The 14,744-nt window shown below is 41.2% G+C and overlaps 1 protein-coding gene across 1 annotated transcript in view; it reads right to left on the bottom strand.

Annotated features, from left to right (window-relative positions):
* Nucleotides 1-12,822, bottom strand: part of TBCA (tubulin folding cofactor A) — a 31,517-nt gene extending 18,695 nt beyond the window's left edge. Inside the window, 3 exon segments of the mRNA XM_074857163.1 lie at nucleotides 12,463-12,517; nucleotides 12,520-12,585; nucleotides 12,588-12,822. Coding sequence (XP_074713264.1) covers nucleotides 12,463-12,517; nucleotides 12,520-12,585; nucleotides 12,588-12,807 — 341 coding nt within the window. The 5' untranslated portion in view covers nucleotides 12,808-12,822.
* Between the last annotated feature and the right edge of the window lie 1,922 nt (nucleotides 12,823-14,744).

Here is a 14,744-nt window from a genome sequence, read left to right as displayed (position 1 = left end):
GCAAGGGCAATGTCCAACATAGGTCCATTCTATTTTGAACTTTGTGTTGAAAGGGGCACTGGATTTCTCAAATTCTGAAAAGACTGCTTTAGGTATTTATTTGGACTCTGTGTTTATTTATTAATTAAACAGAACTAGATATATTAACGTGAATCCTCAGAGATGCTCTGAGACAGTTCAAGTGTTCTACCATTTTCATGTGCTGATAGTTTATACTGGTGTCATTCTTTAGAAATTATATTTGCCAGGCAAGCACACATGCCATTCACTCCAATGAATTTGGCCAGTGTGTTTCCCAAGACTCTCCTGCTTCCTGACATACAGAGTTAACAGCTGCCAAAATTCATGGATACCCACAGGAATGTCTTAACCATCTATGTGCATTATGATGTTGTGCAATTTTTTGTGCCAAAAATATTGTACAAAAGTATTATCTGGAAGATGTGAAGGTATTCTTATGATCAAACCAAGATGTCACAGCCCAATAAAACAAAGGCTTCATTTGTTACCATCCACAAGTTCCTGAATGGGCCGAGTCTTCCTCTAAATTACATTTGCAAACTGCTGCCCATAGTTTTATAACATAAAATGTACCCATAAGGTTGATCTGTTCTGAAAGAAGTACTTTCTTACACCACCTACAAGATGTGGTAAAGTCTTTGAGAAGCAGACAGATCTCAAGTCCAGTTTTGCTCAAGAAGTCTACAAAGATCTAAACATTCAAAGTCAACATGGATCTGTTCTTTAAATTCTCTACATGCATTCAGTATGCTGAAGTTTTTCTTCACACCTTCAATCTCTATCCTAGAGTTTCAAAATAAGGCCTCAAATTTTAAGATAGTAATGATTTTTTTAAAAATTAACAAAATCGCTATGAAGAGTAGGTGATTTAATAATTAGAACAAATAGACAACCACAAGCTAAAATAATCGTACAATATATTTTGCAGTCAGGTCAGGTGTTAAAAAAATGCAAAATCTGTAAGGAAGTTTCACCTGATACATTCTGTTACAGTTTCCATTCCCATTCTGCTTTCTAGCAAGCACGCCACTTCCATGGACTATAGGAAGGATGTGAGAGCTTGTGATTCACAGCACCCGGTACATAATTAAGGTACCAAGTACTGATTGAAATTTTCCTTCCATTTTCCCCCTTTAAAATAAGTCTACTGACCAAAAAGTCTCAAGTCCTTCCTCTCCTTGGACATTCAAAGTTAAATAAGTAAAAACTGAAACAACTACATACTACTAATACTAGCTTACTCTCATACTTTAAGTCTCCACTTACAATAGCTCTTTTCAGAATCATAGAACGGCTTGGGTTGGATGGGACCTTAAAGATCACCTAGTTCCAACCTGCCTGCCACGAGTAGGGACACCTTCCACTAGATGGTCAGTGGAAGTGAAGACTCCCACATATCTGGTTTAAATCTACTGACAAGCAGCTTGTTTTCCTTAGTTATTTTTCATGGATCCTGAAGCAGAAGTCTACACCCCTAGAAACACAGAAAGAATAACTCAAACAAAATAATAGTATTTTACTAGCTTCCCCCAGTCTTTCAAAATGAAAAAGTAGAAACATAAAATCCAAATATTCTGGACCTTGTCTCCAGTGCCAGCCAGTAGTTAGCTACTAGGGAAAGAGTATAAAGAAACAAATCAAGCCTAAAGTGACATTTCCTGTGGTATACCTGCCTCTAGAAATCAAGTTAAGGACTTTTTAACACTGAAGAACAAAACTAAACATTAATGTTTAATAGACAATAGATCAGTCCCTGGCTGTGGCTGCTGCCCTTTTAAGATCCTTTACACATTTCACTTTCACATCACTTGATTTCACAATTTGCGTGTTCTGTGTAAAAATCACAGTTGTATTACTTCAAAGCTGCAGACTAAACCCAGTAGAGTTCAAAGGGGTTGAGAGAATCTTAAGGTAGAAGAAAAAAAAAAAAAGTAGTTTAACTTCCTTTTCCATACCATTATGATTTACTTCCTCATTTATCTTCTTCTACTCACTTTCTCTCACCCACTTCAGCTCCCCAAGCTGAAAAGCAAAGTAACACAAGGTGGTTCAAGACAGTCAAAAAGCTGACCACTGCTGCACAGAGGTCTTCCCTCCCACCCCCCAACAGCTATGTCTCTGTCAGCACTAATGCTCAAATGATCTCTCCATGAGCCAATTCAGTTCACCAAAACAGCAGGAACTTAACACAGTAAGAAACAAAAAATCTGACAGTTTTTCTTCTGGGTTAAGAAATCGAGCAAGCTCAGCAAAAGGTTTGACTGGCATCAGAGACCAGAGAACAGAAGAGGGGGAGAGGGAGATGAGACCTCCAAATTTATAATGACACTGCTTTCTCAAGGGTCTTCACTCCTACTCTGCTTAGGGTGCAGAGCTGCAAGTAGCTTAGGCTGTTCTAACTTCTTGCTGCTAGTGAAAGAGCCTCAAATTCCTCTCCTTTCTCACTCCCCAAAGGTACATATGTTCCCACCCTGGTCCTTATAAGTCAACAGTAGCATCATCTCCTGTAGTTTCACCATTAGCAGTAGCAAGCTAATCTACCCCTCCAATCATAAGAAGGGCACACAGTTTATCTGAAGGCTGGCAGATGAAAAAAGTACGTACAACATGCATTTTCCAAATGCATAGTGAAATTAAGATTCTCTGTACAAGGTAGACAAAGATTCCACCCTCCTGAGCTACAGTCACAGGCAGGAAGCACTGGTGGATGCCTAGAATAAAAATAGTAAAATGGTACAAGGACAGAGCAACTACATGCAACTACTCTTTATATGTTTTCCCCAAACTCCAGCAATTGCCAACAAATCAGGTTCTACATGAGCTAGAATGACACCCATGTTCTTAAGCCACCAAATAAAGACTGCTCTCCAGCATTAGGAAAATCAACACAAGAAACACCTATCTCACTGGACTGAGCAAGTTCAGTGTAGCTCTGAAGATGAGAGGGAATTTCTCAATTTTGCTATTGAATAGCTTCACTATTGAAATGACACGCACCTCTGTTCTGGTTTCAGCTGGGATTGAGTTAAATTTTCTTCTTAGTAGCTAGAGCAGTGCTGTGTTTCGGATTCAGTATGGGATTTGATATGAGAAGAATGCTGATAATACACTGATGTTTCCAGTTGTTGCTATGAAATCAAGGACTTTCCAACTCCCCATGTCCAAGGTGTACAAGAAACTGGGAGGGACCACAGCCAGAGCACTGGACCCAAGCTGGCCATTGGAATATTCCATATCGTGTGTCTTGTTTAGTATATAGAGGAGGGTTGGTCAGGAAGCGGGGGGCTCTCTCTCGCTTCCAACGTTGCGGTTGCAGGATCTTGGCTTCTCCGGGATCACTAACCGGGAACAGGCTGGGTATCAGTCAGTGAGTGCTGAGCAACTGCATTGCACATTACCCATTTGTACTTTCTATTATTGTTTTATTTTATGTCAATTATTAAACTGTTTTTATCTCAATCTATGAGTCTCCCTACCTTTACCCCTGAAATTCTCCCCCTCATCCCCCAGGTAAGAGTGAGTGGCTGCATGGTGTTTGGCTGCTGGCTGGGTTAAAACCATGACAATCTCTTCAAAACTAATGTTACTATTAACCATGGTATATGCTAGTATGCCATGGATTCAACCTAAGCACACAAAAAACACAAATCTGAAGCATGTATTGACTAGATAATGAAATACCTATACTGACTTAGTTCAAATCTAAAAATCTGTAATAGTGTAACTGTACAGGGTACAGCTTTTTTTTGTTATAGTATAATAAATTCCATGTATCAACACTACACACAGTTATAGCACAAGTAATTCAACAACTGCAGTAACATTGGCACTGTGCTAATCACTACCTGCAGAGCTTAAAGTATCAGGTCCTAAATCTGCAAATTACTTACATGCATTCTCAGGTTCACTAGGGCTACATAAGCACACATGCATTACAGACTAGAGCCTAAGAGGAAAAGTCAAGGAAGGTAGATGAAGGGAGGAAAGAAATACAATATTTGACACAGTTATCACATACCATCATGTTTTCTTAGCCATAAATGACTACTTTCTGATTTGGACAGGATCTTTCAAGTTTATGCATTCATTTTCTTGATAGGGACAAAATCATCACAAAAAATAAAGTTTCTCTTTTAAGAGTCAAGATGTAACCATACACAAGCATATGCATAATCCTGCATCTACAGTTTACATAACTGAGTTACCATGACATTTCAGGTTAACTTTGCAAGCTGGCTTTTGTCAGGGATTACTACTGTGAAGACTATGGAAATCAGTTACAAGTTTTTTTTGAAGTCAGAAAATTATTTCAAGTTAAAAATTACTCAGTTTTGACATTGTTATAGCATCTTTGTTAATAGATATTTATCTGAATCTCCAGGGCTTTGCATTCTGTCCTTACTTCTCAACACAGATATTTCCCTGATCTTGCAATACATTCCTACAGATTTTTTTAAACCCTTGCCATATTAACAACTCAAGTTTCCCTTTTTTCCTGCTGAGAAAGTCTGGCTGGCTAGGGCATCCCTGAATGCCAGCAGTCAGTGGGAACACGGACACGGGCAGAGGAATGGAAGAATCCAATAGATGCAACCAGGATGAAAGCTCTTAAATAATGGACTAGTCAAAAAGCAGAAGATGCTGGCTGGGAATCAAGATTTTGCTGAGGTACTGCAAGAAGCAACTTGGATGGTTGGAGGCAAAGAAAAGAAGGGTTACTCCATCAAGAGAGCTGAAAGAGCATTTCTGATACGCTGAAGCCAAGAGTTGGAGAGTGAGGGTCTGGAGTGGCAAAAATTCTAGGAGACAATGGCATGGAATAGAATGGGACAGAAGTTCAAAGCTGTGAATGCTAAGAACTTCACTTCTAGAGAATGAAGAACAAGAAACAGAGCCTCTGTTGTGGCAACAATTAGGGTTACCACAGATCTCCATTTCATTTTCACTTCTATAACCCAGTCATCACCTTCAATCAAGACCTGTTTTGGAGAAAAAGCATAGAATCTACTTCCTCCCCTCCCTGCCACTCCCCAGGGATAACCAACTGCACTGGTTCTCATCAGGATAGAGTAAATTTTCTTCACAGTAGCTGGTATGGGGCTATGTTTTGCATTTGTGCTGGAAACTTTGTAACATGGGGATGTTTTCATTATTGCTGAGCAGTGTTTACACAGAGTCAAGGCCCCTTCTGCCTCTCACACCAACCCACCAGCGAGTAGGCTGGGGGTACACAAGAAGTTGGAAGGGGACACAGCCAGGACAGCTGATCCCCAACAGGAATATTCCATACCAGAGGATGTCTTGCTCAGCATATAAAGCTGGGGGAAGAAGGAGAAAAGGGGTGATATTTGGAGTGATGGCGTTTGTTTTCCCAAGTCGCCACTACATGTGATGGAGCCCTGCTTTCCTGGAGATGGCTGAACACCTGCCTGCCAATGGGAAGCAGTAAATTAATTCCTTGTTTTGCTTTACCCATTAAACTCTCTTTATCTCAGCCCACGTTTTTCCACTTCTACTCTCCTGATTCTCTCTCCCATTCCACCAGGGGGGAGTAAGCAAGCAGCTGTGTGGGGTTCAGTTGTTGACTGGGGTTAAATTGTGACACCAACTGAAAGTGTTACAGTAATGAGCAAAACCAAATAGAACTACGGTCATATTACGTGTGTAGGCCATTCACAATGCATCAGGAAAAAGACTTAATAGAGTTTAAAGAAAATATGATGGACCTCCTGATCCTGAATGAGATTTTCACCTATATGATAATTTAATACTACTTAACTCAAAGTCAAGCCAGGGTGGATTATGGTTCTTAGGGCAGCTGTAACTCATCTTCTGTATACAAAGCACTACCATAAATTTATTTTTTTAGTTTTTCCACAGATCCGCATTCTAATTTAGCACAAAATGGTTATTTGTAACTTTTATCCACACAGGTGAATACATGGCTCCATGCCATGACTAAGAATGCCATGAAAAAAGTATGTACAGTCAAAAACAAGACAACAGTACTACACATATGCATAATGGCACCAAACTATGGTTGCCAAGCAACTGTAATTATTATATTTCCAAACTTTTAAAAGACTGCTTAAAGAATTTAAGGTTGCAATGCAACAGTTTTCCACATGTTCTTGCTCAAAAAAATGTCTTCCTCCTTAATATTGCATCACTACTGGCATCTATGGTGATAAACATGGTGTGCAACATAGTTTTGCCAATTAAAATGATGACATCAGTAGATTACTACGGTCACCATGGACATGCACAAGACAGTTTTTCCTCAGGGGTCTGAAGATTATTGTAAACACAAAAAAACCTCAAGATGCCAGAATCATGCATTTCACTAAAGGCTTTTTTTTCTTCTTTTTTTTAAAGGTAATGGGATGAAGGAAGGAATGCAAAGGAGGCAATCTTTTACAGATCTGACCCTTACTAATTTAAATCTGTGAGATACTTCTAAAAAGGAACCAGTGTTTAGGTCTGCTCAAAAGGTAAAACAAATGGAATTAAAACCATTTAAAAAAACCAAACACACTATGCAATTTTCACAGCAACCACTGCACTCTTCTCCCAGCTTTTTAAAATATGTATTAGGTATTCCTGAAGTTTAAAAGAAAGCATGCATTGAAAAACACAGGGAAACAGGAACCCCTTCAAGCAAGTAGTTTTGTTTCTGGAGACTAGAGTCAACTTGCAATTACCCTTCAACTAATCACCTGGGTTGGTGATTATGTATGCCACAGATGTTAACTCGGACAGCACTATGCAAATGCAGGTACACTCTCTTCTCAGCCAGTTCACATAAAGCATTTTTTTTATGTGTGACAGAGACTAAATTAATAAGCCTACTAGATTGAAGCAGCCTTCAAATGCAGGGCCAACTCAGGACTTCCTGTATCTAACCCTTATGCCAAGAGCACTACATCTAAGTAGCTCTGGACCACAACAAGCACATTTGGCTAGCAGTGAACCCAAGTTTAAGACTCCAGGACTCAGCTGGTGACAGCCCTAGACAACAGATGCACTATGCTCCTGCACTCCGAGAGGGGTTATTTAATTTGGATAGAATCAGATTGTATTCAACAGTGCATGCAGTATGTTCACCCTCCTGAAGCCCTGAGCTCTTGGATGTGCAGTGTACACACATTAAATTGCTTCATCATGCTGACTCAGTACAGCTGAGCAGCTCTGCAGATCATTCCTCAATACCTGTATAGGATATCCCAGCCTTTCCCATTCACTGAGCTAACAAGCAGTTGTTGCACACAGTCTTATAATTAATAATGAGGATAAAGGAGACATGAATTTCTTATCAATATATTAATAAAACGAATCAGAGCTAGTGCCTATGGCTAATGGGAAACAAGAAAGAAAGCAACCATAATTCATATGGTGGACAGAAGATTGAGAAAATTTGTGATTTACAGCAGAAATAGCAAATCTCTTGAGTAACCAAGAAAATGAACTTAGTTTTGTGCTTGAATTAGCGACAGAGTCAACATACAGCAAGAGGAATATCTGCATTCTCTGCAATACTTCATACTTCACTTCCACAAAATATATCCTGAACTCACCAGTAAAATAATTCAATTTAAAAGAAGTGTTCAAATTTGTATTTTAAAATAGACCAATAGTTTTGTGTAACTTGCAGAACTTTCTGTGCTTGAGGGAGGTAGAAAAATCACAGTGTAAATTGCTTGGCAATATGATGATATTTTACAAAGAGAAAAAACAGTATCGACACCAGTGGAACAGGCAAAAGAACAGTCTTGGGAAGATTCCATTGTTTTAGAAAGGTGGTTTTAAAAAAGAGCTGCTTCACAAAAATCAATACACTTTCCCCATAGGTTCATGATGTAAAATTCTATAATCAAGGCTTGTAGATTTGTAATTATGGTACGTCAGCCACATTTAAACAAGAGTGTTAAAAGATTGTTAAAGTTAAACTAACACAATTGCAATGTGAATTGTCTTAGTCTCATTCTAATCTACTGGTGTCACTTCCACTTAATCAGATAGAAACCATGGGCAAATGTCAGTGCTATTTTCACATGACCCAACTTACTTTGTTTGCAGTAGTTTTTAAAATCATTGCCAATCTGAGAATAAGATACTTTTAGAAGTTTTTTTTTTTAACTAATTCCCTTGCTACCCAGCAGGTTGTCTGGATTTACTTGAGAGTAAGATTATTTTGAAGGAATTAAACCAGAAGATATTGCTTGTTAGGACATAAGCAACAAATACAGCAAATGTTATTATTCATGCTCATCAAATCTACGTTTTTTGAATGACAAACTAATGAAAGTATGCAGTCACCAACAGCCTGGCTATCAGATTTGTCAAAAAAAGCAAAAGGTTCTCTCCATTCCTAGTTTAAATTTCTTTCACTGATATATAGCAATGTAATAAACATGAAGGCAAGTAGAGTACCCATGATCTACAATATAGTCTCTTGAGAGGGGTACACAAAGAATTTATGATATACAGCTAAAAAAAATAATCCCAAAGCAGAACAGCAGCTTTGTTCTTAGTTTGAAAAAAAGTGATGAGTTAGGTAACTAGTGAGAGGAAAGACTCTGCTACAGCAGATGATTTAAAAAAAGACAAATGAAATGTCAAAAAAGCTCAATACATCCTAATGGTTCTTGACCCTTATCTTTTTTGATACACAATTATAGCCTGAGCATTGAATGTGCTTGAAAAATCAGTATTACAGCTAAATTCAAGTGCTTTTCTAAACTGCAAATGCAGGAAAAAAAACTAAGCAAAATTAACTGAAGTGTTAAGTCAGTCGCTTTATGGCATGTTTAATAAGCCTCTACGTCAGTCTTTTCACACACTGGGAACAAATACCTATATAGTTGTTCTAATCCAAAATAAGAGGACAATGTTAATGTTCCTAAATTGACTCAAGCCACATGCCCACTGTAGTAGAGAGTACATAACTAGGCTTCTAGTCAGAGAAGGGTGGAGTGGGACAGTCATATTCTTGTACCTGTGTGCAACCATCACAGAAGTGGAAGCTGCTGCTGTATCATATCCCCGGCAGGGAATTTCCGAACATTCCTTTTCTGCACACCCCTCCCCCCCCCCCTTTTAAGTTACCTTCACTCACAGCATGCCAGAGTAACTTTGATGTGCATATTGTTACCACACAACAAACATAAGCTAAGTTTACTTGCTTATTCACACAATCATTCTCCAAAAGCAAACTTGAAACCTGTTGATGGCATTTGTATCACTTCCCCAAATGTTTCATCCCTTGCTTTGTACTAGCCCTGAAACACATACAGTTGTGTGGTGAACTGGTCCAGGAAGGCCTTATCCTTCAAAATAACTTTTTTTTTTTTCAGTCCTGGTTATTTTTCAGTGGATCAGCTCCCTGAAATATACAGATAGGTGGCCACACAAGTCCTTCTGCAGGGCACAAAGAAGGAGGCTATAATACAGTCCCTCAGACTTAGATTAGCTTAAGCCATCATGGACCAAGACTTCTCTTGTCACAAGTGGATATTGTTTCAGCTCAGAGGAATGCCCACCTATACAGTACCTCTGAAACGTACTGTAACTCATTAAGCATTGTTTTTAAGAGGCCACAGAATTTGTATTATGCTCACAAAACAAATTCTCAGGAACAGTCAGACTTTGCCTGGACTTGTCTTGGCTAGCCTAGAGCTTTTTTTACGTGTTTAAGTTTAACCACTGTTATGACTAGGCAACAATTACCTGCTTTGTTTTAATTTTTACTCAGCTTTGTACAATCATGTGGTATAATGCTATTGTATTGATTTTTGTTACTAACAAAAATGAGCTATTTCTGACTTAGAATAAAAAAAGCAGCATAAAATACCAAATCTGATGAGAGCAGGAAGATGGGATGATAGCAGAGCCCTTGAAAACACAGGCACAGGAACATGCTGAAATGCTCTGTTACTATAAACAACTCACCAATAGTCAAATATTGGTCAAAGAAATGAAACCCTGAAAGATGTCTAAAACCAGTTTTAGGATAACAAAGAAAAACTGTTCAACACATGTGAAACACACCTTATGCAGTAAATTCAGATAAAATGTGGAGCACAAAACAATGAAGAAAAACTATGATGTGAATTTTAATATGCATTTTTAAATGCAGACTCTGAGAAGTACAAAACAACCACCATCACACTCCTCTCAACAAAGGATGTGAGATGCTGAGGACTTGCTTGAATTTGTCCCCTCCCCTCCACTGAAGCACTGGCCTTAGGACCCAGAGGGCCAGCAAAAAGGTGAATATAAAACATCAGGGAAAGGGTAGTATTAAAACCAAACCCAAAACATTAGAAACCGCATATGCTAATTTTGACTGTCTATAATTTGAACTTTGTTAGTATTACTGTAACTGAACTAATATTCAGTGGGAATTTAAGTAACCAACTCTAACTTGGAAGCAACAAGCTTGTAACAAAATCAAAACCAGCATCCATGGATTTCCCTAAATCCAGTGAAGAAACAGAAGAGCCACACTATGCAGTAAAGCAATTGCTCACACAGGACAACAAACTACTAAACTTAAATCTCTGGCTCTCAGCTCTCTCAGATTCAGTTAAACTGCAGAAGCAGACAAATGGAGAAAAAGAACATGCAAGCTGATCTCCAAGCTAGAAACACTAGGGACAGTGGCACATAGACACTGAGCTAGCTCCACATGCAGTTATCTGCATAACCATGCTGGCATCATTAGGTCAATTCGATGTCTGAGAGGACACAGCCACATAGTACAGCATTCACTATGTGAACATGCAGGCCTACACCAGCTCTGCTGGGGTCTCCACACAGTTGCTTGTTGCCTAGTAAAGACCTTCCCCTCATTGTTCCTCAATCTATGAATGTGAGGAAAAATCTTGTTCAGGTAACTTTTGTGATGATTTATTGTTAAGCAATGGTCACCTGAAATGCTATTCAGTACTATCACAGAGTTCTCTCAGTAAAACTATCAAACAGCAGCAATAAGCCAGTAGTGAAACCTCTACAAATTACATATTCTACAAAAGTAAAGCTGTGTCTTATTAGATACAACAGCTTTCCAAAAGTCTCTAGACAAGTTATATGTTTAGCTAACGAAAATAATACACAGTCTGTAAAAACATTAACCTCAGTAATTCTAGTCTTCCCATACCTCAGAATACTTTGTCTATAAGAACTGGCACAAAACACTATCTGCTTAGAAACGCACAGAGGGCAATGTTACTGTCCAGCAAAGCCAGTAACCATAATACGGGTCATGAATGGGACCCAAAGCAAAAGGCAGTCACCAAGCCACTCAATGAGACCACACTAAAGCTTTCTAGCTTAAAAATAATGCACAAGTTCATGATTTGCACATCCTGCATAGTGACAGAAAACATGACCTTACAATTACATAATCAATTTCTTGCTTGCAGCAGTGCTTGAGAACTGCTCCCCATCTGGGGAGCATCTAGGAACTCAAAAGTGCCTTTACCTAGCATAAACAGAGTAATAAATCTGTACCCATTTTACTTTTCTAGTCTTTAAGTCCAACCTTTCAAACCTAATCAGGTAATAGAAAGTGTGACCATCTTACTGTTAGCCTTTTACTAACCGAAATTAGGTAAGTCATAATACAAAGCTGACCGTATGAAATCGGACTATTTAACATTCTGATCTGGCACACATACTAATTCCTGTCTCTGCCTGAGCCAACCCAGTCTTTGTAGGGTGTAGCCTTCACAAAACCCCCTGTGACCACATACTTAACATCAAAGCCATGTGTTTGCAGTCATAGTAAGAGGAATTCTGATAGATAAGCTGCAATTTTTCTTAAAAATTAAGACTGCGTTCAAACTAGGCAAAATCGAGACTCGGGTGATGAATTTACCCTCGTTTTTGCAGCAATAACGGAAATAACCCATTCAACAGTTGTTTCGGTAAAACAGGTAAGACTTCATGCCTCGGCAAAGTATCCGGCGAGCCTGCACTGCTTGCTGACGGGGCAGCGTGACTTCTCTTGCCTCTCAATATGGCTAACACAGGACAAAATCCCCGTTTAATTGTCGTCTCGGAAAGGAAAGGCCTGTTCCTGACGACGGTGCGCGAGAGGCAGAAGCCAGTAGCCACGGTAGAACTTGTGCCACGGCCACCCGCCGGCCCCACCCAGGGCAACAACACCGCCGCCACCTCCCCGGCCGCGCAGCAGGCACGGCCGGCAACGCACGAAGCCGCTGCTGGCAGCTCCTCCGCCCGGCCCGGCCGAGCGCCCGGAGGCCGCGGCAAGGCCGCCTCTCCGCTCAGGACGCAGAGCCCGTAGCAGAGCAGGGCCCAACCCGCTCTCCGCTCGCCCCCTCGGGACCGCCCTCGGCCTCCCCTACCGGCTCCCAGCGGCCAAGGCGGCGCGCGGCGGGACAGGGGCCCGACGCCCACCCCCATCCCGCGCGCACTCACCGCCTCACGACGCCGGCCTTGATCTTGATCTGCCTGAGGCGCGGGTCGGCCATGGCGGGCAGCGGCGCGGGCCCGGGCCCACCGGCGCAGGTGCGGAGCGCTCAGAATGGACGGCGCAGCGCCCTGCGCAGCCCGACCCCGCGCATGCGCCGAGCCGCCAGACTGCGCGGCGCCACCGGGCGCGGGGGTGGGGCTTCGCGCTCCCCTCCCCCCGGCCCGGCGGAGGCGTCCGGCCTGCGGAGTGGCAGCGGCGTCCCTGCAGCGGCTGGCGGGGCCGGGCCGGGCCAGGCCGGGTGCGGAGCGGCCCCCGCGGGGCTGTGGCGCCCCTCGAGCCTCCTTCGCCATTTGTTCGCAAGCACGCACGCAGACAACGTGCGAATCCACCCTCAGATGCGGCAACCGGAGTTGCTCTGAGGTAGCGTGACTGGTACCGAGCTGGTGTCACGGGGTGGGGTGTGGCTGGTACCCCCCTGCTCCCGACCCCGGTGATGTCAGCACAGCGGGAACTCCGGCGGGCGGGGACGCCTCCACCGCCGCCTGCTTCCTCCGAGGACTGAGGAAGTGACTATATATGGTTTTCGAGTCTAGATTATGATTGTTATATTGATACAGCAAACCAAGATCCAACCCGATCTGCAGAGGGTCCAGGTGGTTAGAAACCATGAGTTGTGTTATAAAATTCTGTATTACACTACTTATAAATTGTACTACACTGATTCCACTTGTAGATATCCTGTGCCGTTCTAATCTTAAATTCTGTGGTATACAAATCATAAAATTCTGTTAAGAAAATAAAGCTTTAATTTTAAGTACAACTTAGCGCTGTCATCATTCTGCCAAGGATCTCCAGAAGAACCTGTCTGTCCCCAGTGTCAGGTGACTGGCACAAACAAATAAAGAGGCAACATTAGCACTGGCAGCTCAGTCCTAGAGTTATAACCAACCAACAGATCAAGGGCTGTTTTCCTTCATGATTATACTTAATTGAGGCTAACCACTTAAGGGGTTAAATTCTTGGAAAAAAACCCCATTGGGTGTGTGTTTGAAAGAACTTCCCCTGAATGAGCATTTAAATCAGTAAGAAGAAAAATTACTTCAAGGAATAAATGAGAAAAATAAATATCGTTTCAGTGTAGTATAGTTCGGGAAGGTCTGCAGAGGACTTTTTTTTTCCCGACATCCTTTCATCCTATGTTAGTCACTTGCCCTGACTCTCGACACTGCCAGTGACCAATATCTCTTGAGAAAAGCTGGCTGTGAGGATGTCATGTTGCATTTTGTGCAGCCGTGGGAGTGCGGCTGGCACCACTGGGCCCCGTTCAGACATGGCATAGGGAGGGCCAAGATCACTGGAGTCCATGGAGTTGTGTTTTACCTTCAGAGGAGGGCAAACGTGACCCCTGTTAGAGAGCCCAGCAAGCCTTCCTGGGGAACTGTGAGCTGGGTCAGCAGAAACACAGCCTTGGCTCAGCAGGTTGTCTGTGCAAGGGAGACTTAGGTCTCAAAATCAACAGCCTGCATAACCCCATGAACTACTATGATCTGGAGACAAGTTCACAGACGTATTATGTATCTGATATGCAAACCTACCATCTCCTGTGCAGGAGAAGGAGGAAGGAGAGCAGCATTCTGGCAGGCACAAGGGAAAATGAAGCCCTTTACTTCGACAGAAACTCAAATCTTATTAATCTGGTTTTAGAAAGCTGTATCAAGTCATGGTGGGGCTGAAGCTGGTCTCTAAACAATTACAAGGCAGTGCAATTACGCTGCATACACTTTGAAAATACAGACCACTGCAAGGAAAGCTGCATTACCACCATGCATCTACACATCAATTATTTTTTCAAAAATAGTCTTCGATGTCATTTCTATATTTGACATAGTTGTTCCATAAGTGAGAAGGCCAAGAACAAATGACAGTATGAAAATAAAAATTGTCTAGAAATAGCAATATTAAAAAAAGTAACTCATGTTTCCAAGTGCTACAGATGTTTTATTTCTAGCCCTGAAGCATTACCTCACATCACTGAGTGTTTAGTCTCAGTTACTGAATTTTAGAAGTAGAATGCAATTGTTTTCCTACAGCTAATTCGGGTAGTTAAACAGATTACAATATACCAAATCTGAATTAATATTTAAGCGTATATGCTGATAATTTGAAAAAAGTGTTACTGGTGGATGCTGAAGTATATTGTAAAATGTGTTTAAAAGCATGATCTACTTTATTATTGATACTGTATTAGTACCTGAAAATTATAAATTAACAGTTTAAAAACCAGTAA

This window comes from Strix uralensis, chromosome Z (assembly GCF_047716275.1).
Source record: "Strix uralensis isolate ZFMK-TIS-50842 chromosome Z, bStrUra1, whole genome shotgun sequence".
NCBI classification, from domain to species: domain Eukaryota; kingdom Metazoa; phylum Chordata; class Aves; order Strigiformes; family Strigidae; genus Strix; species Strix uralensis.
Note: the sequence above shows the minus strand (reverse complement) of the source record. Positions and strands in the feature narration are given on the sequence as shown.